The sequence below is a fragment of the Lutra lutra genome, chromosome 6 (genome assembly GCF_902655055.1).
Source record: "Lutra lutra chromosome 6, mLutLut1.2, whole genome shotgun sequence".
NCBI classification, from domain to species: domain Eukaryota; kingdom Metazoa; phylum Chordata; class Mammalia; order Carnivora; family Mustelidae; genus Lutra; species Lutra lutra.
Genome location: NC_062283.1, coordinates 144,610,006 through 144,632,122, shown reverse-complemented (window position 1 = coordinate 144,632,122; position 22,117 = coordinate 144,610,006). Strand labels below are relative to the sequence as shown.

General features: G+C 55.0%; 1 protein-coding gene across 1 annotated transcript in view; it reads right to left on the bottom strand.

Moving 5' to 3' along the window:
• The window catches only part of SYNJ2 (synaptojanin 2), a 96,544-nt gene that overhangs the window by 51,091 nt on the left and 23,336 nt on the right, over positions 1-22,117 (bottom strand). Inside the window, 3 exon segments of the mRNA XM_047732911.1 lie at positions 5,792-6,017; positions 10,412-10,682; positions 18,537-18,623. Coding sequence (XP_047588867.1) covers positions 5,792-6,017; positions 10,412-10,682; positions 18,537-18,623 — 584 coding nt within the window.

Below are 22,117 nucleotides of genomic sequence, written 5' to 3'. Positions count from 1 at the left end.
CAGCTCATGCTCCCTTTCTCTCATAAATAAAATCTTATAACAAAAGAAAGCAAACCACCAAAAACTGAAGAAAGAAACAGATTGCTTAAACTCATGCAGGCCTCATTGACTTCAGTGAGATCAAGAGCACACAGGTCCAGATGACTGAGAAAGAAACCAATTTCGCCAACATTTCTCTATCAGGATAGCCCTTAACAGCGCCAGGACCTGATTTAAGCTATGGAACGCTTACCCTTCACTTAAACATGCGCTAAATGAGCTGCTTCTAGCATCAGACCACACTCCTCTTGAGCCGGAACTTGCACAGGCAGAATGGATTTCAGAAAACACCCACCAGGAGGCCCCACACTCCAGACCCCACCCCGGGACGGGAAGAAAAGCCACCTCTCACTCTCTCCACTCCTCCCTCCCACGTGAAGATATTCCAGTGCTGCGTCCCATTCATCATCGGGACCACGTTCTTTGTTGCCAAGGTGATAAGACAAAACCAGCAGTGGGTTTGTGGCACTTTCCTTCCTGAGCTGAAGAACACAGGTTTTCATACTCCCCGCAGCCTTGATGCCTCGCCTCCCAGAAGTGGTTTTCCCAGAGGGTGTTGGGGTACAGGGGGAGGGGAGAGGAGGGTGAAGGAGGAAAGTGGGTCAGCACGTGGGCTCTGGGACAGCACCTTCCACCTGCCAGCTCCCACGTGCCCTGCAGGGTGACCCTGGGCACATTCTTTAACCACTTCGGGCCTCAGTTTCCCTCTCTCGGTGGAGTTACCGTCACCCAGTCACAGGGAGGAGTAAATGAGTAATGAGGGAAGGTGATCCCAGCGCGCAGTGGTGGTTCGTGGCTCTTGAGGGCAGGAGAGCGCCGGCCAGGAGTGCGGATGAGGCCCCTACAGAGGACTGACAGACCGGAGGGCCCGTTGCCTGGTCTTGGCAACTCTGGAGCGGCCCCTTTCTACAGAGTGGTGGGAGCAGAAACCCAAGGACCCTAAAAACAAAGGGATAAGGCAGGGACTCTTGCAACCCAACAGGTACTCTTTCATCTGAAATGCTTTTGCTCAATTCCCATTTCCAGGCGAGGGGTTTGCAAACCAATGCTTTCCAAGTGGGCTGCATTCCTGGGAGAACATGCAGCTGACCTCACCTGTCCAGACTGATCCGTGCCCTTATCTTTAATAGCCAAATATTCTTACTTTTTTTTTTTTTTTGTCTTTTAGTAGACCAAAGGGACTTTTTGGGGTTTGTTTTTCTGCCTGGTGAGTCAGAGCAATCCTACCAGGTATGACTCACAACAGAGCTGAAAGGACTCCAGGCTTCTTCCCAGGAAGACTGAGATGAGGTCCACAAATGCATGCACCACACACACACACACAAAACAACCCCCCACACATGCACTCATGCCAATGCACACACATGGAACCCTCCCAAACACGCACTCACACCAATGCACACACCTGTGCATGCACACACACGAACCCCCCCAAACATGCACACTTACACACTACACATGCACGTGCGCACACACACGGTCCGCCTCAGAGAAGAAAATTGTTCCTTCCTCTTAGGGAAAATGTTGAAGCAGGGCAGAGCGGGTGGAGCCAAAAACCTCTCCCTCTTCTGGCTCCCTGAGCGTTTAGCTTAGGAGAGACCCTGCCTCAGGGACTCACCCGCTCTCCGTCTAGTCCCACCATTTGCGAAGGAGCACAGCGCCGCAATTCATCAGCCCCCCTCAAGCATTTAGCGGAGGACCCCCACTCGCATATGGCCACGGGCTGGGGTCTGGAGAGCTTCACTTCCCAGCAGGGGCCTGGGATCTGTAGGCAACAGCCAAGAGGAACCAAGAGGACCCGGCTGAGACCCCTCCCCGCCACAGCTCAGCACATCTCCTCCAAGAAGTTGCCTGCCACTCTCTAGTGAGGAGCCTGTGTCCCAAAGCCTGCCCCTTTGGGGGTCACAAGGCAGGCAGCCCCATGAGCCTGAACGAATCAAGCCCACTCCGCCTCCAGCATCCCTTTGATTCAAAGTCCTCAGGATGCAAGCTGCACTCTGCCATCCCCCTGAGCAAAGCCACCGAGACTGCAGGGAGGTGCACACGACCCCACAGCACCGTCCTGACCCCGGCCAGCCCGTCTCGTTTCCGCCAGCACCTGGCAGCAGGCCAGGCAGGCCCCCGGGAGCGACTCCCCCGGGGTGCCCAGCACATCACCACAGTCCTGATGGGCCGAGTTCAACATGGGCTTCAGCACGCCCCCCGCTGGTTCCTGCGCTGCTCCCCGTCCCAAGCCGCCCCAAGGGCCGCAGGTGCCTGCAGGCTGCTCGTGTCCCGGGGCACTGGTGCTCAGAAGCCCCTTGGGCAGCAGGGAGCAGAGGGAGGGAGGCAGAGCTGTGCTTGGCGGGAACACTGGTGACGTGCACATTCCACTTAGGAAAAGATTTCTGTGCTAAAAACAAACTTAGATCAACCTATGGCTACAAAGGGCCGTAAACAAAACCACTGCAGGACCGCAGAGACTGAGAAAGTGGCTGTCTTGTTCGAGTGGGAGCAACGGGAGGTTCTGGTCTCTCGGGGAGCAGCTGCCTCCCTCCAGCCATGCCTGCTCATTCTGAAAACACTTCAGGAGAGGAAACAAGCCCCAGGGGCAGATGCTCCCCACTTCAGGAAGTGGCTGACCCTCCCCCCATTCGGGCTGGGCTGGCTCCCCAGGGCACGGTCGGGGTGTCCCTGAGCCGGATGCTTTCCTCAGGAAGCGCACACCCTCACCACCGCCCGCAGTCTCCTCTGTGCCTTCCTCCTGACCACCGGCCCCTGCCCTCCCTTGCTCTGTCGGCTTTCCCCATCCCTCTGCAGGCAGGACTGTGGGGAGCCCTCCCAGGACGATGAGGGGGCCTGTCCTGCTCCTGCTGCCTCCCTGCCTGAATGGGCTCACAACCGCACTCAGCTGAGGGGCTCAGAGTTTGCTCCCCTGTTGACAAGGACACACCTGGAGTCAGCTCTGGGGATGGACTCTTGGCCACACCCCACCCCACACCATGGTGGTCACACTGTCCGGGGCTCTCTGAAGGCATGAATCATCCTGGGAGAGCACCAGGTCTGCTGGGAGTAGCCCCACAAAGAACTTTGGGTGCAAATCCACCATGACCCCCTTGCCCCATTACACATCCCATAAAAACAGAATCACCACGGGCCCAAGGAGCCATGCCGGTCCCAGAGAAGGTCCACACTCACCGCCCATCTCTGGGGGAGCAGAGGGTGGGGGTGCCCGGCTGCCTGTCGGCTTGCCCACGGCCTCTGGAGCAAGGCAGGGTTGAGGGTTTCATCAAGGCAACCTCTGCCTGATCCAGAGTCCGGAAGAGGAAATGGGAGGAAAAAAAACAGAGCAGGAAGACCAGAAAGGCTGCGTGAACCAGGAAATCCCTCCTCCATCCTGAGAAGGGAGGCAGGTGGTGGCCATTTAAATCATGGGGCTGTGAGCTCCAGGAGCCCGAGGGCAGGCGGGGGGTGTCTCTAAGGCCTTGCCGGGCCGGCCTCGAGGCAACAAGGTCCCCGTCTCTGAGCCCAAGCAATCAGGCCCATGGGACAAATGCCAGTCACCAGGTCCTCGTAGATGAAATAACCAGAGCAACGTTCCCAGCCCTGGTCCGTCGAAAAATGAGAAAAGCAGTACAGTATCGACATTTTCCATAAAGCTGAATGTACTGCATTAAAGGTATGGTCCCTTAACACTGATGTCTTTATGGCTCAACTATGTGCCCCCAGAAGAGATGCTGAAGTCCTAACCCCTAGCATCTTGGAATGTGACCTTACTTGGAGACCGTTATGCAGAAGCAGTTAAGATGGGACGTACTGGACAGGGCGGGCCTCCTCGTTGAAGGGGAGAGGGCCACCACATGGAGGTGAGGCAGAGACAGGAGGGCTGTAACGAGGGCCCCCCCAGGGCTGGAAGAGACAGGAAGGATCCTCCTCTAGGGGCTTCAGAGGGAGCATGGTCCCACCAACACCTGGATTTTGGACCTTGGCCTCCAGAATCATGAGACAATAAATTCTGATTGTTTTAAGCCCTGTCCGTGGTACTTTGTTTTAGCAGCCGACATCTACAGGGTTAAAACGCCCAAAAGGAGGGCAGGTGCTTTTCCAATGACTTACTTGGTAAGATACAATAGATGAGACCCCAATTTTTAAAAAATGTGGTTAAAACTCACAACTCTGGAGAGCACCAAAAAAAAAAAAAAAAAAAAAAGTATACAAGGGACTATCTACTGAAAAGCCAGACGGAGAGCAAGGCTGGGGCCAAGCTCCAGTGCTGCCAGTGAAACCCTCTTCCCTCTGGCTCAGTTACTAGGTTCGGGGGCACGGATATTTTGATCTGTACAGATAGGCTTTGCACCACTGGCCCCTGGTTCCCGACACAGTGCTCAGCCCCTGACAGATGAGAAATAATAAAGTTCTGTTGAATGCCCTGACTCAGAGCCTCATCACGCAAGGATAAACATGGGGACAGGACGGTGCTGATGCAGGTGAGGCCGTGCAAAGAATAGGAAGTACTCTTCATGGCGTGGACATGAGCAAGAAAAGAAGAAAATGCCCTCCATCTCGGGGCCACATTTTTTCCTGACATTTTAAACCAGATATTATTTATACCCAGGAGAGCAGAGAATGAACAGAAGTCACAGGCAAGCAAGTGCCCCTGCCCATCACCTGAAGCTCTCATTCCAAAGTCCTCCTACTCAGCATCCGACTCCAAGAGGACCTCCTCACCTTAAGCCCAAGCTGGCGGTGGCTCTCGCACAGAAAGCAGGTGCTCAGATCTGTGCTGAATTAAACTGGCTCAAGGCCTGGTAGACGCTACCTCTCACAGCTGCAGGAAGGAGCAGATGCAATAAACACAGGCTGTTTGCCATGTGACACCCACAGCCACGGGACACCTGTGCCTTTCACGGGGCTTGCCTTTCCTACAATTTATTCCACCTGTTAGTCTACAAGGCGGCCTTACCCTACAGATTTTCAACCTAGAGAGAAAACAAAAACAAAACAAAAACAAAAACCAATGTAAGACAGCATCTCTGGGAATGAGAACAGAATCTAGGGGGTAAAAATCAGTGTGAAATTAAGCAGATGGCTGGGGCGCCTGGGTGGCTCAGTGGGTTGGGCCGCTGCCTTCGGCTCAGGTCATGATCTCAGAGTCCTGGGTCAAAGAGCATCGGGCTCTCTGCTCAGCGGGGAGCCTGCTTCCTCCTCTCTCTCTGCCTGCCTCTCTGCCTGCTTGTGATCTGTCAAATAAATAAATAAAATCTTTAAAAAAAAAATTAAGCAGATGGTTATATTCATGGAAGCTGAAACCAAGTGCCGTCCAACACGCTAATTTCCCAACTCCCAGGTGCTGACAGGCTCGGGCTGATTTAGGATAAAAAACGGTTCCTCCTCTCATCCTTGTTTTATTGATTTACTTTTTGTCTCAAGAAAACTTTCCAAGCCTGCGGGTTCATCCCTCACCTGTCCTCTCCAATAACCACCACCCTTTATGACCACAGCAGGAATTCCTGCTTCCTCATAGCTGGATATACCTTGGGGATCAGTTTTAGCCCAGCAAAAGTGGATCGAGAAAGCCAGCCCAGGCAAACCGGAGGCCACACGTACAGGCAGAGCCCCAGTGACGCTCTGTTCTCCAATCAGAGGAAGAAGCCACAGTGACCAGAGACGACCTCCAACATGCCCCGACCTCTTCTGCCCCAAACGGAAACGCATGTGCACCGCTGGGTCCCCTCCGAGCCACCGGGCTCCACCGACCGGCCCGGGCACTGACCTGCTCAGTCTCCACGAAGTTGGACACGTGGCCATCGTCGTTCACGCCGCGGGTGTGGAAGCGAGCGCCGGCGCGCTCGCAGCTGATGCGGGACACGAGGCAGACCTTGGCTTGCTTGTGCGAGGCATACACCGTGCGGACGGACACCACGCCGCAGATGACCTTCAGCAGCCAGTCGCAGCAGCTCACCTGGTGCTGCCTCAGGGGCACGTGCAGCAGCTGGTTCCTGAGAAACGGAGCCCCACAGCGACTGGGGTCATGCATCCTCCGGGTTAACACCGCGCCCAAGCGAGTGGGGGAGGGGCAGGCGCACGGGCGGCTCTCAGGCCAGGGATGGGGTGAAGGCGCTCCCGGCGACCTGGGTGCTCGGGATGCGGGGCCGGGAAGTTCCCGAGCTTGTGGGACCACCGCCCCACAAGCTGCAGGGCAGCGGAGGCCAAGCAGTATCAACCCGGGACTCCTTCCCTAAGCCACCGCAGGTGTCAGTGTCCGCGGCTGGAAAGTCCCTGAGCGGAGCGCGATCCACCCGCCACCTTCCGGGGAACGTGGGAGGAGCCTTCCTCTAGACCCCCGCCCTCCCCACTTTTAAATCAGAAAGCCCATCAGTAAAAAAATTTAATCATAGGCTTGTAAGTAAATAATAAATGATAAAAATAATCACTAAATATATGGATGCTTATTTAAATGACATACATATCCCATGAGGTGCAGCCTATCCCAGAGAGAGCACTAGGAAGCGAATCAAAATAAGTAAGAAAGGATGAGAGGAGGGGCGCCTGCGTGGCTCAGTCAGCTAAGCGTCTGCCTTTGGCTCAAGTCGTCATCCCGGAGTATGGCCATAGAGCCTGCCTTGGGCTTCTTGCTCAGTGTGGAGTCTGCGTCTCCCTCCGACCTTCCCCCTTGCTTGGACTCTCTCTCTCATGTAAGTGAAATATCTTTTAAGAAAAGGATAAGATGGGGGCGCCTGGGTGGCTCAGTCATTAAGCGTCTGCCTTTGGCTCAGGTCATGATCCCAGGGTCATGGGATCGAGCCCTACACAGGGCTCCTGCTCTGTGGAGAGCCTGCTTCTCCCTCTCCCACTCCCCCTGCTCCTGTTCCTTCTTTTGCTGTGTCTCTGTCAAATAAATAAATAAAGTCTTAAAAAAAATTAAGATGCAAATAAGAGCAACAAAAGTTCTAGTATTTTGTCCCCATATCGGGTGGATTGTTCTAGGGGTCTGGGGACCCCTGGTGTCCATGATGATAAGGATGGAATAAAAGCCAACATTTACCAAGTGCACTGAGAACCATTCTGAGTGCTTTGGGATGAATTAAGTCACTTCATCCTCCAAAGGCCCTACGTGAAAGGTATTATCATTCAGCCCATCCTACAGATAAAGAAACTGAGGCACAGAGAAGTGAAGGACTTGCCCAAGGTCTGGGAGCCACTAAAAGGCAGCGAGGAGCTGGGAGCCTGTGCTCTTCACCGGCCCCGCCAGCCCCAGGCCTACCTCCTCCCTCACTGAAGGCCCCACAAGTACCTGCCGCACCTGGGAAAGCCACTGCCCCCTCTTGCCCTCACTCAGCTTCCCCAACTCCCACTTGACTTTACTCAGCCCCAGCGGCCACTCTGAGAAGGGAGGCCTTGGAGGGGTGCCAGGACCCCCAATACTCCAGGCCAAGGTCTGTTCGGGCCGCTCAGGAGACCCAAGCAGCACCCTCCGAGGCCTCTCAGCCTCTCCCAGGGAGACAGGAACCTTCCCAGAACGCTCTTTCCCATGGGGTGCTAAGCAAATCTAGATCACAATGCCCTATTTGTTTAAAAAAGGCAGCGCCGTTCCTGCCCTGCCCGAGAGCCTTCTTCCCAGATAGCAGCCTTCTCTCATTTCTCCAGAAGGGCCCTGTGAGCTCTGCGATGTCTCAGATGGCTTCTCCAAGCAGCGAGGCGCCGAGGTCTCAGGCCAGCCTCCCCCACCGTGAGCAGGACACCGAGAAACCCCACCCCTCAGGGAGCAGACATGTGGGGCCCCTTCTGAGCTCTCCTAGCCCCTGTGTTTGTCCGCCGGAAAAATGATGATGATGGAGTACTCCTTCACAAAAACACGTTTTCTTCTTCTGAGTCACTCTCTAAAATTCAGATGACGAACCAGCTTTAGTAACAAACTAAATCTGCATATGGCATCAAAGCAAGGCCTCCAGAATATTCCAATCTTCCAGCCACACAGCTATGGCCGCCATCAGTCACCAGGGGACAGGCAAGGGAGCCTTTTGCTAAATATTGTCAGCTCTGAGTCCCTGTTTATAGCCACACTGGCCTGGCTCTTGTCCTCAGAGGAAGAGACCCAGATCTACAAAGGAAAACCGCTGTGAGTCTCCTCCCAGGCTTGCACTCCACTGGGAAGCAGTTCTCGGAGCAGTCCGTCACCAGACTGGAAATAGAACTTCCCAGCGCCCTGCACCCCTCATTCGCCAGCCACGTTCCGTGTGGACCCCATCTGACTCCAGATGTGCATCCAGACCTGGAACGCAGCACCCTGAATGGGCTTCGGGCAATCAAGCCTGTGACTGCTGGGTCAGGGTTGACTCAGCTGCGGTCAGCTCCACGGGTACCGCCCAAAGACCACGCCCAGCAACCTGGCACCCTCCAGACAGCCACTTCCTCTCAGCTCAAGATACAGTCTGGCCCCTTCCCCAGCCACCCCCCACCCCGCCTGGTCCCAGCCTCCACCTTGTGATCTGCGCCCTTCCCGCTGCTCTCTGTGGACCCCACGTCTCCAGCCCCAGAGCTGGCAGAAGGCCTGACACCAGGGCCACCTGGTTCCCTAAGCATCCCCTACCGTCCTATGATGTTGCCAAGAAACGTCACAGCCTCTGAGACCTCTCCTTGCCCGGCAGTCCCTGTTGGAGGTGGCCCCATGTCCTTAGCACAGACAGCCCTCCAAATCCCCAGCCTTCGCCTCCCTCACTTCCTGGACTTCAGGGGTACCAGCTCGTCCCTGCAAAATGGACTTAGTGATTCCCAGAAACACCATCGCCTGGACCTGTTTCTCAGAGAAGGATCCTCCAACCCCAGGACAGGGGCCACCATCATCACCTGGCTGGAAATACTGAGTCTGGGTCCTGGGGCCCAGACTAGCTGAGTCATAATCTGCATTGGAACAAGCGTAGCGGGAGACTCACAGGTATTTTCAAGTTTGAGCACAGGATGGCCCCAAGAACTCAACAAAACCAGATGGTCCAAGAGGACCTGGTGGTGAGGAGTGCCAAGGCCTGTGGCAGGATATGGTGAAGCCTCTTTCTCCGGGCAGAGGTCGGGCAGCGGTGGGGGGCCTGAAGCACCAAGGGGGGAAAAAACATTTATGCATTGAAGGAGACCTCCAAGTTCCTGGGTTTGGGCAAAGGGAGGGAGGCAGGCATAAATTATGGCTGGGAAACTGGGGTGGCTCCAAAGGGCCAGCCCTGGAATTCTAAGAACATTCAGGATATGAGGCATATTGGAGCAATTTCTACAGCTCGATGCTCATCCCACTGGCTTCTGACTCACTTCTCACCTGTCTCCTGGCGAATCCGAAGGGTACAGCAGTTGACTACCTAGGCCTGGCACTGGTCCACGGAGATCATTGCACCAGCTCTACCTTCTAGGACTTACCAGGGTCATGATCCCCAGGGTCCAGAAAGAGCCATAGATAATTTACATATTTATACAGTCAGCCACACCTAGCTATGCCTGTGGAGGAACACCCGAGTAACCCTAAACATACAGAAATCCAGGCGCCTTGGTCTGGGCCTTAGGTATGTGTTACCACATGACTGCTCGGTACCTCCGCAGGCTGACTTGGCAGTTTCCCCATTGCTGGAAGAGCTGGTTTGGCCTGGTGACTAACAGTATAGGATCTGGAGCCAGAATGCCTGGGTTCGAATTTCCTCACTTGTTCAAGCCTCAGTCTCCTTATCTGTAAAATGGGCATAACAAACAGACCCTTCCTCATACGTTACTGTGGGGATTTTGAGTTGTTTTTTTTTTTTTTTTAAGATTTTATTTATTTGTCAGAGAAAGAAAGAGCAAGCACAAGTGGGGGAGTGGCAGAGGGAGAGGAAGAAGCAGGCTCCCAGGGAGCTTGATGTGGGACTTGATCCCAGGACCTTGGGATCATGACCCGAGCTGAAGGCAGATGCTTAACTCACTGAGCCACCCATGAGGCATCCCAGGATTCTGAGTTATTACCAGCAAGGAAGTTACTAGAATAGGAACACCGTACATAAGCATTTGTGATAAATGTGTGTGCACCAGAGGGTAACCCAGATCGCTGAGAGGACCACAGGGGCACTGAGCATGGCCCGGCACTTAGGAAGCACCCAGTGGGTGTGCGCTCTTATGTTCTTTACTCATGGATAGTTTCTTTTCTAAATCTACATTAGACTGCTTTGGACACCTTCCCTGAGCCCAGGGGTGCGGATGGGGGCTTAGCTTTCTTCTCACTGTGTTGAGAGCGACTGGGCTCTCAGAGGTGCCCCAGGATCCTGGGGATGATGTAAAGCAGAAAGCAAGGATGCAAGTGCCAATCAGAGCCCACCCTGGATGTGATCCAAGGGGGATGGGGGCGGGGGGGGGGTGGTAGGCGATGACCCAGGGCCCTCACCAAAAGAAGGAGCTCCCCCACTCATCGCTGTCATGGCCCTGCTTCTGCGCCCGGACAGTGAGGTCAAAGCTGGACCCATCATTGGGCCATGAGAAGTAGAAGACCCCCGAGTTGAGGATTTTCCTCAAGGCTACCAGGCGGTCCTCCTCCTTGACCTCCTCCTGTAGAGGGTAAAAGTCGGTGGCCGTGATTTTGTAGATTTCAGCCTCTGGAATTCTGCCCACAGATGTGCAGCCTGTCACCAAAACCAGGAAGCTCTGGGAAGCACCACCTGGAAGGGAAATAGACAAGGGGGCTTAGGACCACACTGGGTGGGCGCCAGGGCGCCAGGGGTGCCAGGGGCAAGCAGGCGTGGCCACTGCAACCCACTAGAGCCTGCAGCCTGGTTCTCCGAGGGTCGCCTCTGGCCAGCACCGCCACCACCTGGCAGCCTACTGGAAATGCGAATTTTTGGCCCCATCCAGTGGGGCGGGGCCAGGGGCCAGCCACCTGTGCTGGAACAAGCAGTCAGGCCATTCTGCCGCCCATTAGCCTGAGGGTCTCTGGCCTGGAGCCTTCATGGACCCACAGCCTCTCCCCCTATCTGCCCCCCAAAGCCTTGCAAATCCGCCATCTCCACGAAGCCTCAGGCATCACCTGGCTCAGGGCCCCCCAGTGGGGTCAGTCCTCCAAGCTCAGTCCCTGGAGTAGCCTCTCGAAGATGCCTGATGGAAGACCTCCCTCTCTGCTTAAATCCTTCTACAGCTCCCACCTCCCCTAGGACTGAAAGGGGAACTCCTCCCAGGCCGACCACCCATCCCTCCCCACTTATGGACACCCATGGTCCCGCGGCTCCTCAAATACACCTTATGCCCTCACACCCCTGGGCCTTTGCCCAAGATGCCATCTCTGCCCGGGAAACCCTACCACATTCTGCCCATCAAGGCCTTCTCCACTCGCCTTCCCTGTCTCCACTTCCCAGAAGAGCCACAAACCTTTCCGGGGTTCATTAGGGCCACCCTAGCTCAGTCCCTCCTTTCCGGGAGAACTCCTCTCTGCCCTTCAGGGAGCCTGCCCTGCTCTCCCAAGACATGGCTGTGTTCCCCCCGCCCCCCCTGCCACAGGCCAACAGCATCCCTGTTAGCCCTCATATATGCAAAGCTAACAACATTGTTCCCAAATGTATTCCCAGTAGGTTGGGGTTTCTTTGGGGCAGGACCCCGTTTCATTGTAATATCCCAGCACGGCACACGGCCGACAGACGAATACTTCCTACATCACCCAGGGAGAGGGAGGCTCAGGCCTCCCCACTCCCCGTGAAATGATCCCCCATACCACTGCCCACCGGACTGCCAGGAGCACGAGGGAACCTCTCCAGGGACCCCATCAAACCTGCCTTGTCTTCTGCACCCCTCACTGCACAGGGCAGACAAGCACATGCTGTGGGAGCCAGGGGTGCGTGGCAAGGCTCTGCTCTGGGGACAGCGGGGACAGTGCCCCTGCCCCGTTTCAGGAGAGGGCCCAATCACCGGGATGACCAGCTGGCCTCTGGGGGGCTGGTGTGGTTCTGGTCTAAAGGACAGTCTTCCCACCCTGCTAAGATTTAAAGGACCTGTAGCCAGCAAGGTCTACTCCCAGTGGTCAGAGATCATTGTCTGGGCCCAAGGTGACCAATGTTTCAGACACTCTGATAAAAGACCCTTAAGTCCCAGTGCTCATTCTGTCCCCCTACTCCCTCCTCACACCTGGTAGGAGGAAGGGTGCTGCTCGGGGCCAGGACATGCCTGGATTTTTCTTAAAGATGCCTTCATCCTGTGTCACCACTCCTAGCATGCCTGCTGGGGGGACCACAGAGCGACCTTATCAGCTCCCATCCCACCTCCCCAGGCCAATTACCAGGAAACTACTTAAAAGCAACATAAGAATAAGGCAGCTATGCTGTAGACAGTGATAGGGGGTGGGGGGCTTGGGTTTCCTAAGCAGGATAAGTATCACTTCTGGGCGACAGGTGGGGTTAATGTGGGCTGGATGTCCTCGAATTACAGCCTCACAAACACAAATGTTCCCATAACCTGTGCTAGAACCCGTGCCCAGGCATCTCTTCTGCCTCTTTCCATGTGCTCAGCGCAGGGAAAGCAGAGTTCAAGACCATTCAGAGGTGTGGCCAGGGGACAGCCCCTGCGGTCTAGGCTGCGAGCCTGAGAAGGGATTCTGTAGAGAGTGGGGTCAAGGAGAAGCACAGAAAACTATGTCTCTCCAGCCAAGCTGTGAAGTGGATTTCGAGCAGTACTTCCTCAACAGCCTCTGCGTGGGGGGGACCGAGTCCCTGGCAAGAGTCCCAGGTGGCTTTGAAGACAGTAGGCATTTCCTGTGCAGGGCAGTGGCCAGGGGGAGGCACGGAGGGGTGGCTACAGCAGGCAGGAAAAGGCTCTTAAATGAGAATTGGAGCTCCTGAGTCCTGGGATGAGGGGCTCAGGAGAGAGCACAGGTGAATTTAAGAAAAGCCACCACAGGAGCACACTGGAACAAGCACTATGATAATGAGGATTCTCGGTTCTGGCACTCCCTGGGCACTAGGTGTTGTTTCTTGAACTTCCTCTGGACAAGCCCATGGGGGGCCAGGGAGGAGGTACCACTTTTAGTCCCATTTCACAGAGAGGCAGATGGAGGCACAGAGAGGTTAAGAAGCCTGCCCAAGGTAACAGAGTAGGGCAGCTGGGATTCGAATCCACTTTTGGGCTCTACCACCTGGGCAAGTGACTCAGGCTAAGTCTGCTTCCAGATCTGGCACTCTTTACCTAGATCCTTGCTGAAGGACAGCCCATGTGCCTGACAAGGCTGCCATTTCACATGTGAGGGACTGTCCCCAGGGGGAAGCCACATCGTCCGCCCGAGGCACGGCTAGTCTGCCAATGGACCCACAATGCACACATGGGTCTCCCCTCCCGGGCTCCCTCAGGCTCCCAGGTCTGGGGGCCTCCAGTCCTGCTGGCTCACTGTCCCACAAGGGGTGTGGCTGACTAATGTGCCATTCGCTCACTGGACACCACGAGTTTTCATCATTAGATTAAATGGCTGTGAATAATACATTTTACAGCATATGCTAAACATTGATGCGTGACAATAAAACCGTTGTGGGTCTCTTTACCGGAATCCAGCGGGATCTAGATCCTGCTTTGATCAGGGGAGGCATGAATCAGTTCTTTAACAGATGGGATTTCCCTTGTCTTTCCATTCCACGCCCCCCGGAGTTGCATCCTAATGTCGTATTTTGTGCTTCTGTGTCTCTTGACCATACCGGGCAGCAATCTGATCCCGACACTTGATGTGTTTAGAAGACTCGGACTTGCGCCATCATTTCAATGATTTTGAGTCAAACAATATAAACAAAGTGCTTTGCTAAAGGGTAATTTAACGTAAAAAAACCGAGACTTGTTGGGAAGGTGGATGGGACCTCTGGATCTGCACATCCACGGGTAAATAGTATTTATTAGCGGAGAGCACGCCTGGGTCAGAGGTCGCTGGCCACAGTCAGGGAGAGGTGACCGGGAGGACAACCAACAGGTCACGGGCCCAAAGGTACAACAGAGCCAGAAGGGATCACACACGCACACAGGGACAAATACACCCCTCCAGATGGCAGGAGGCCCACGCTCCAGGCGAGTCTTGCGGGCTGAGCAAGCAGGGTGCGGAAGCGGGAGGCAACCACCCCACCACGTACTGTCTAGAAGGGCAAGGGTTTCAGTTTGAGAAGATGAAAAAACTTCTAGAGACAGACGGGGGTACAACAATGGAAATGTCCTCAGTGCCCCTGAACTGTCCACTTTAACTTGGTCACAATGATACATTTTTATCATCTATTTTGCCACCTGCACAAAAACCTCGGAGACCTCCATGCTGATTCAGAAATGCTCACCCTCGAGGGGGCTGCCTTTAAAACCCAACTCCAAGGCCCGGCTGTCCCCAGGCCCCTGAGCCCGGCAGTGATGGGGTCCCTGTCTTGTCTCGCTGAGGCCACTGTCATCTGGCTGGGAAGGGCTGGCGCTGGGAGCACGGTGAGTCATGGGCAGACACAATGCCGTTTGTGCGGGGACAATGCTGGGTGTGTTCTGGCCTCTGGGCCTCCTGCTTTCCCTGCGTCTGCATTTCTCCATTGGCTCAGCCTTGGAGTTCACGCCCTGGCCAGGTTTGTGCCAATCTCCACCCTGAGGTTGCCGACAGACCCCCTTCTCTCTCCTGCTTATACAGGGCCCTCTCACACTTTAAAGCTGTAGACACAGGACTCAGGAGCTCTAGGCTTGCTCACTCGTGGAGTGGGGGTCCCCAAGGCTCCCCCAGTACCAACCAGCGTGAGTTCTAAATACCCTGCATCCGCATGCCACGGGGTGCAAGGATCTCTTTCACCTTCCCTTTCTGGAATGTGCAGGTGGCACATGTGTGTGAGCTGGGAGCTTTCGCCCGCCCCTCCTTCCCCAGCCCCGCTCTGTAGCCCGAAATCCACCAGGGGGTGAGTTAGTCGCACCATGGAAACTGGCAGATGCTTCCTAGCAGGGCTTTTTTCCCCCAGAGAGCTGGACGTCCAATATTCACCAGCACTCCACTGGATGTAGGTCATAAATGATCCTAAGACTGATAAAGTCCGTATCGTTTCAAGACTTTCCAGAGAACACTGTGTACCCCGAATCTCCAGACTAAAGACGATCCCATTTCCCTCCCCAGAGACTTTGCCTTTTGTAGTGACCGTCCAGCAGTGAGCCCTCCGCTAGCCTATGCAGGCTAACCACCCACCAGGACTCTCAGTGCCCCGACCTCTATCCTGCACCCCCTTCTCCCAGAGGGACCCTTCTGCACACCAGCTCCCTCCCCCTCGGTACCCATTTCCAAACCAGGTTTACTCTTCCCTATAAATCTCTTAGGAATTATGTAATACAGAGGTGAGGCAGTTTTCCTGGTTTTGCAGACTACAGTCTCAGAGAGATGAATAAGTACAGAAGGTGAGTGTGTTGTGAGGCTGGAACTAGAATCTGGGAGGGCTGTCTGGTAGGGCTTCACAGGCTGTGCACTGCACAACTCCAGAGCTCGTTAAAGACCTCACTGTATTCAAACCTCGAGGCTATGAAACAGAGAGGCTGTGAGAGCTTAGGTTAAAAGGGAGTTAAATCCTATAATCATTGGGATAAATTCTTTCAGCTGCTATACTCTCACTTTCTTTGCTTTGTATCATGTCTACATCAGGAAGCCCGACTCCCTGGCTAATTGTGGGGGCTCCACCCCCTTCCTGCTGGCATTTCTGGGAGGAAGGAGGGACTTACGATCTCCATGAAAACCTAGAAACCTGGAATAAAGCTTTTAGCAATTTTTGTGCACATTTCTTAGTTTCTAACAGAAAAAAGCTATCTTCACTGAGGCAGATTGAAATTCAACAACTTGCCCCCTGTTATAAGCCTGAGAGGAAGTCTCTTATTTTGTACAGAGACCCTGGGCCTAAAAAAGTCAGTCAAAAGGGAGGCCCATCCCCAGCTTGGGCTGGTTGTCTCGGTGGCAACCCAAACTGGGATTTCACTCTGCACTGACCAACACCCTCAAGAGATGAGAAGAAAACAGGAGAGCTCTGGACTGGGGACTTGCAGGAGGAAAAGAAAATCAAATTAAAGCCATGGTTTCCTTCAGGAAACCCAAGGGGATTTAAAAAACTGGACAATAAGGCCCAATCCTTCCATCTATCCTAAAGATATCCGAGGGCCCTTTCAGGGATGTGTTGAGAACAGGCCAAAGAACGCTGACATTCCAAAACTCGGAAGTCAGTCTTACCCCCTTGCTCTCGCTTTGGCAGCCCACCTGGGAGGGCAACTCTGGCAGGAAGGGCTGGGGGTACTCAGAGGACAGAGGACAGGAGAACCGGGGCGGGGGGGGGGGGGGCTGGGGACCTGAGCGATCTTCATGCCAGGCCCCCAGGGGCTCTGCGCACTCACTCCTGGGGGAGGGCCAGGTGGGGAGCACAGGCTGCGCGAAGGGAACCTCAGGGCAAGGGCAAGATGGCTGGGTTGGGAGGGACCATCTCCCCAGCAGGTGGTCTTCTCTCTCCACCTCCTTGCCCTGGGGTGATTCCACAGAAACCTGCCCAGATCCTGGGCCAGGAGCCCCACAGACACCCTGGCCCACTCTGACAATATTTCTCAAGGTTAAAGTCTTCGCCTCAGCAAGAAGTGTAGCCAGGATTCAGAGTGGGGGCTGTTGAGAGCGACTCCCTGTGGCCCATCTCAGATCATGGTCCAGGGAAAAGACGCCCTCCTCTGGGATGAAGGAAAGGTACTGCTCCTTCTGACCTTGGAAGTTCAACCTTCTCTGCCCCCTTTCAGGACAGAACAGCCCCGTTGGTTGACAACAGCCCCAGGTGGTTGACAACAGCCCCGGGCTCCAGAAGGCACATGTTTAAAACCCAGGTCACCCCTGGAGAACTGCCTGACCTTGGCCAAGTTATAGCCCTGCGCAAAATCCAGGTCTGGGTCAGGTGCAAACCGGATCACTGATTCATGTAGCAGAAAACCACTGCTGGTTATAACTGTAAGATGTCAACAACGGTTAACACATCCTAAGAGCCAAGACGCTCTAATATGTAAAAAAAAAAAAAAAAAAAAAAGTCACAGAGAGACAAAAAAAAACCGCACTTAAGTTTTCTGAGCTTCTCTGTCTAGGTAAAGCAGGACAGGAACAGGCACCCGCCTCGCGTGTTGGGAGAACAGAGTGAATACATTAAAACAGTGCCCGGCACGTGCGCGCTACGGAAGGTTAGCTGGCGTCCTCACATCACCGTCGCGGAGGCAAGGGCCACTGGACTTTTTTGTGACCTCATTAAAATCACTAAGGGGAAAAGTCCCACAGAAAACCTGGGTTGGGCAGCACGTTTTCAGGGAAAAAGCCAAGTGTTTGGAGGCAACTCCGTCTGGGTTTGAATCCCAGCTATGCTTCTTACCCGAGGCAATCACTTTAACCCTCTGAGCCTGTTTCCATTGCTGGGAATAGTGGAAAAGAGGCAATATCATATTGGCTTATTTTTAGGACTAAGTAAGTTAACGCACATCTAGCACCGAGGAACAAAACAGACATCGGAGGCATGCATGTGGTCGTGGGACTACTGAGCGCTTTCCCTACACACGATTTGAAAATGACTGGTGGAATCAGAGTTCAGGAGAACCCATCCCCGAAAGAAAAGACCCAGAAAAGTAGTGACAGACAACATGCCATTCTGTCGCCTTAAAAAAAATTCCCCGTCTGTGAACGCAGCTGCTGTGGGACACAGGGGAACATGCTCAGCTTGGGGGAAGCCGTGTGCCCCAATCTGATCCACTCCCAGCCATTCTCATTCTGGGGTGCAGGACTGAGAAGGAGAGATGTCACCTGTGCTCTGGCCCGGGCCCCAAACATCCCTGGAGACCAGTGGGTGGGGCCAGCATAAATGATGTGGCTGAGAGAGGAGGAGGGACATGGTGGCTACAGACCCCAAAGTGAGGTCGGGGGCACAGAGGTGACAATGCAGGGGAAGGCTACGACCTCCAGTAACAGCCCGGCTGACAGCTCAGCCCTGAGGGTCTCATACGGACAAGGATGCCCGCTGGTTCCTGGGAGTTCTCAGCCTTTTCCAAAGTCAGACTACGCAGCCCATTTTCCAGATGCACTTTCCTTTCCTCTCCCCAGCTCCGCACCGCCGGCGTCCGATGGCCCCCAAGTGCTGGAGGCTCTTCTCTCCTCGCTAACATGCACGCCCAGTCCCTGCTCTTCTTCAAGCCACCCCGCGAGTCCGGGGTTTTCGGACTCGCTGCATCCACGCCTTCTAGATACAGAGCCCTTGTCAACAACAAACAGCCCCCTGGGGGGACCCCCCCACACCCGACTTGGGAAAAACTCAGGTCCTGGAGGGCAGACCATGAAGGGGGAGCATCCTTTGCACACACCCTCCTCCGCCACTGGCACAGACAGGTGAGAATCAGGCTGCGTTCACCTCCTCCCCGGCACGGAGCAGCGGGCACCAGGCAAATACAGACACAGTTTAAAAGATGATAAAATAAAATGTCTAAACCCGGCAGTCCTTCCAAATGAATGCAGGAGACGCTCTGACAGCTGCTGTTCTGTCTGAACGGGTACTTACCGGATCTTAACCTGAGCTCCCCCAAGCAGCCGTAAGCGTCCGTGAGCTTCCCATACTGGCCTTTAATGACCTCCTTCTCTTCCGGAGCTGGGAGAGAAACACATCACAGACAGCATCAGCCTGGGTCTCCGGCCCGAGTTCATTCACGGCTGCCTTCCCATCTGGGTCCCCACCCACTGGAAAAAGAAAACGCAGAGACAATAGCTCGGCCTCAAGCGATACGTGTGGAGGTTTTAGGACTAGCAAATCACTGAGCTGCACATTTAGACCTTCCCACAAACAGCTTGCTCTCTGGGAGCGCCCACAGCTCCCTGGGGGGAGTGGGGAGGGTGAGGAGAGTCCCCGGCTGGCTGTGAGGAGGTGCTGGAGTTCGAGTCAGGAACAGGTGCCTGGGGCCCAGCCCCATCCTCAGGCTCAGGAACAGGATTGAGTCATCGTGACCCAGTGGGAAGGACCGTCCTTCCTAAATAAGGTCCCCTGCAGGCTCATCCCGCGAGCATCCACCTGCCCGCGGGGACCTGCTGAGTAACAGACAGGGAGGCTGTGCAGAAGGCCCACGTGCCCCAGGTACTCTGGGCCTGGGCCCGGGGCATCCCCCCGGCACGCTGCCAGAGCAGAGCCCTTGTCCTTGTCCTTGTCCAGTGCCCAGGACAAGACAGAGCCTCGGGAGGAAGCAAAAGAAGAAAGCTGACCTGACAGAGGGAAGGACCCTTTGACCTTCAAGGACACCAGAGACCCATCTGGCACTGATGGCAGCAAGCCCTTGGACCCTTCCTCTGAAGAATTTTTCCATACACAGTGAATGAAACGGGAACCTGGATGAGTCCCCGGATGAGGGCCTGGCAGACCCCGTTAGCGAGGTTCCCTGGGAAAGCAGTCCCTCTGCGTCCGCATGGGCTCTTCATCCCGGGACAGAGGAAGGCCCAGCAGACGCTGCAGCTTCACAGGGGAGCATCTGGGGGGTCTGTATCACCCCACCACCGTGCACAAGTTTTCGGACTATTTTTTTATGGGGCTTGGAGCCACAGTTTTTGTCAGAATGGCAAAGGAGGAGGGGGGGCAGAGGGGCCTAGTAACCTAATGCTAACAATGAGAAGGACTCGGGAGACTGTCCCAACCACTCCCTCCACCGGGTCCAGAGAAGGAGCGGCCGCAAGGCGCGTCCCTCCCGGGTCTTCCTGCTGCCGCTGTGGTAACAAATGACCAGACCCCCCCCAGCTCGGAACAGCACGTGTCTGTGAGCTGCCGACTGTGCAGGTCAAAAGTCTCCAGACTGGGTTTTACTGGGTTAAAATCAGTGTCGGCAGGATTGCATTCCTCTGGAAACTCTGGGAAAGAACCTGTTTCCTGGCATTTCCCAGCATCTCGAGCCCGGCGGTGCTCCCGGCCTCCTGGCCCCTGCCCACCCCCTTTTCAAAGCCGGCAACAGCCACACTTGGTTCTCTCCTCCAACTTTTACTTCTCTTTCCCTTTCCTTTTCCTGTTCCCCTTCTCCCTCTTTTTTTTTTTTTTTTAATTTTATTTATTTATTTGACAGAGAGAGAGAGAATGAGTGGGGCATGGGGCAGGAGAGGAAGAAGCAGACTCCCCACTGAGCAGAGAGCCCGAACGGGGCTCGATCCCAGGACCCTGAGATCATGACCTGAGCTGAAGGCAGACGCTTAACTGACTGAGCCACCCAGGCGCCCCCCTCTTCCTCCTTTGAAGGGCCCTTGTGAGTGTGCTGGGCCCACCCAGGTAACCCAGGACAATCGCCCCATGTCAAGGCCCTTAGCTTAATCAAATCTGCAAAGTCCCTTTTGCCATGCAAGGTGTCAGAGGGGCTGAGGACTAGGCTGCCAACCTCTTAAGGGCCCACATTTCTCAGAGGCCACAGGCTTCCTGCTCCCATGTGGATGATGGGTGAGGGGGGCGAGGTAGCCTCTCCGTTCCCTGCATCTGCTCCTGGCCGAGAGGAACAACATCCTCCTGGCCCCTCCAGAGGCGGTGGCAAGCCCACTGCTGAGGGCCAGGCGCAGTGTCCTCTGCCTACAGAGCCCTCTGGGAAATGGGCCTGCGCCCTGATGGAGGACAGCTAAACCCTGTGAAATTCCACCCCCGTGGACCGCAGGCACGGCCAGCGCGGCGGCACCCGGCACCCGTGCAGCAGAAGCAGGATCCCGGCCCTCCTCTCAGGACACGAGCTGGTAAAGCACGAGAATGATTCTGACCCCAGAAATATATATTCCAACCCTCGGAGCTTTACAAAAGTCCTCACACAGAATTCATAAGCCTCAGCATCAGCCTGTTCTCATGTCAACAAGGAGGATTTGGTGTGTCCCTTTACCTCTGCATGACTTGCTGAAGTGATGTGGTTGACCCACGCCTCAGAGGTGGGAACGTGCCCACGAGGAGAAGTTCTGGAAACGCAACTGGCCACTTGCCCTGATGGGTGACAGGTGACAAGTGCACGTGTCCCAGCCTGTCACCAGGAACATGAGACCAATACAAGCAACAAAAGGCTCTTTGTCCTCTTATATAGCAGACAAACCAACACAACACCCCAGGACCACCAGGTCCCCCTCAAATCCTGTGACTGACCGCTTTCCAAATGGAAACCCCTTCTGCCAGACACATGGGGGCCCCCAGCAAGTCGCCACCTTACTGGCCTCAAACAGCATGCGACCATGTCATACGGCGGAAGGCCAGAAGTCTGCAGCGGGTATCTGCAGGGCCCAGCCCCGCTGCAGGCTCCAGGGGACAGTCCTTCCCTGCCTCCTCCTGGCCTCTCGAGCAGCCTATTCCCAGTCACCCGACACCCCTGCTTGCCCCAAACAACGATACCTCCTCAGTTACGTTTGAAGGAAGAAGAAATCCATTTTGCTCTTCAGAAGGGAGCTCGCAGATGGAATGTCCCCAAGCACCAGGTAGATGACGAATGAATGAAGCTGCTGGAGGGGGCACAGCTGACCCGAGGACACACACCCGCTCTGACGGGGGACCGAGGGTCAGTCCCAGGCCAGTCCGGTGCCAGTGAGATTCTCCAGTTTTTCGAGAGAAATAGGACACTCCTGATTTTTCAGCGTTGGCAACCAATCCAAATTTATTTTAAGCATCGTGTGGGCTGAGCACACACCTCTGCAGACTGCATTCGGCCTGCCCATTTGCAACTTCTGTCGTCCCTTCCTTAATGTTCCGAAAATAGACTATTCCTGTCTTTCACACTTTTGTTGCATTTCCTGTAGGTTTTTCCATGTTAGAATGCCTTTGCTTCCCCTCCCACTGGCCACAGATTTCCAACCTTTAGGGAAAGTCCCCTCATTTGCTCTCCCACCCTCTTCCTCGTCCACCTCTCGCCCCTGGGATGCAGCCACGTGCCCAGCGAGCACGTGCTGAGAGCCCGCCATGGCTGGCACTGTCCCAGGCACAAATACAGAGGTGAACCGAACCGACAAAAACCCGTCTTCAGCAGAGCTGGCCAAGGCAGGCGTTCAGCAGTGGCAAAGAAGGAACGTGTGTCGTGAATGGATGTGAGATGACAGCGGAGGCCAAGTCGGGAGGGAGTGGGAGCCGGGAACAGCATGGCACGGCCAAGGCACAGC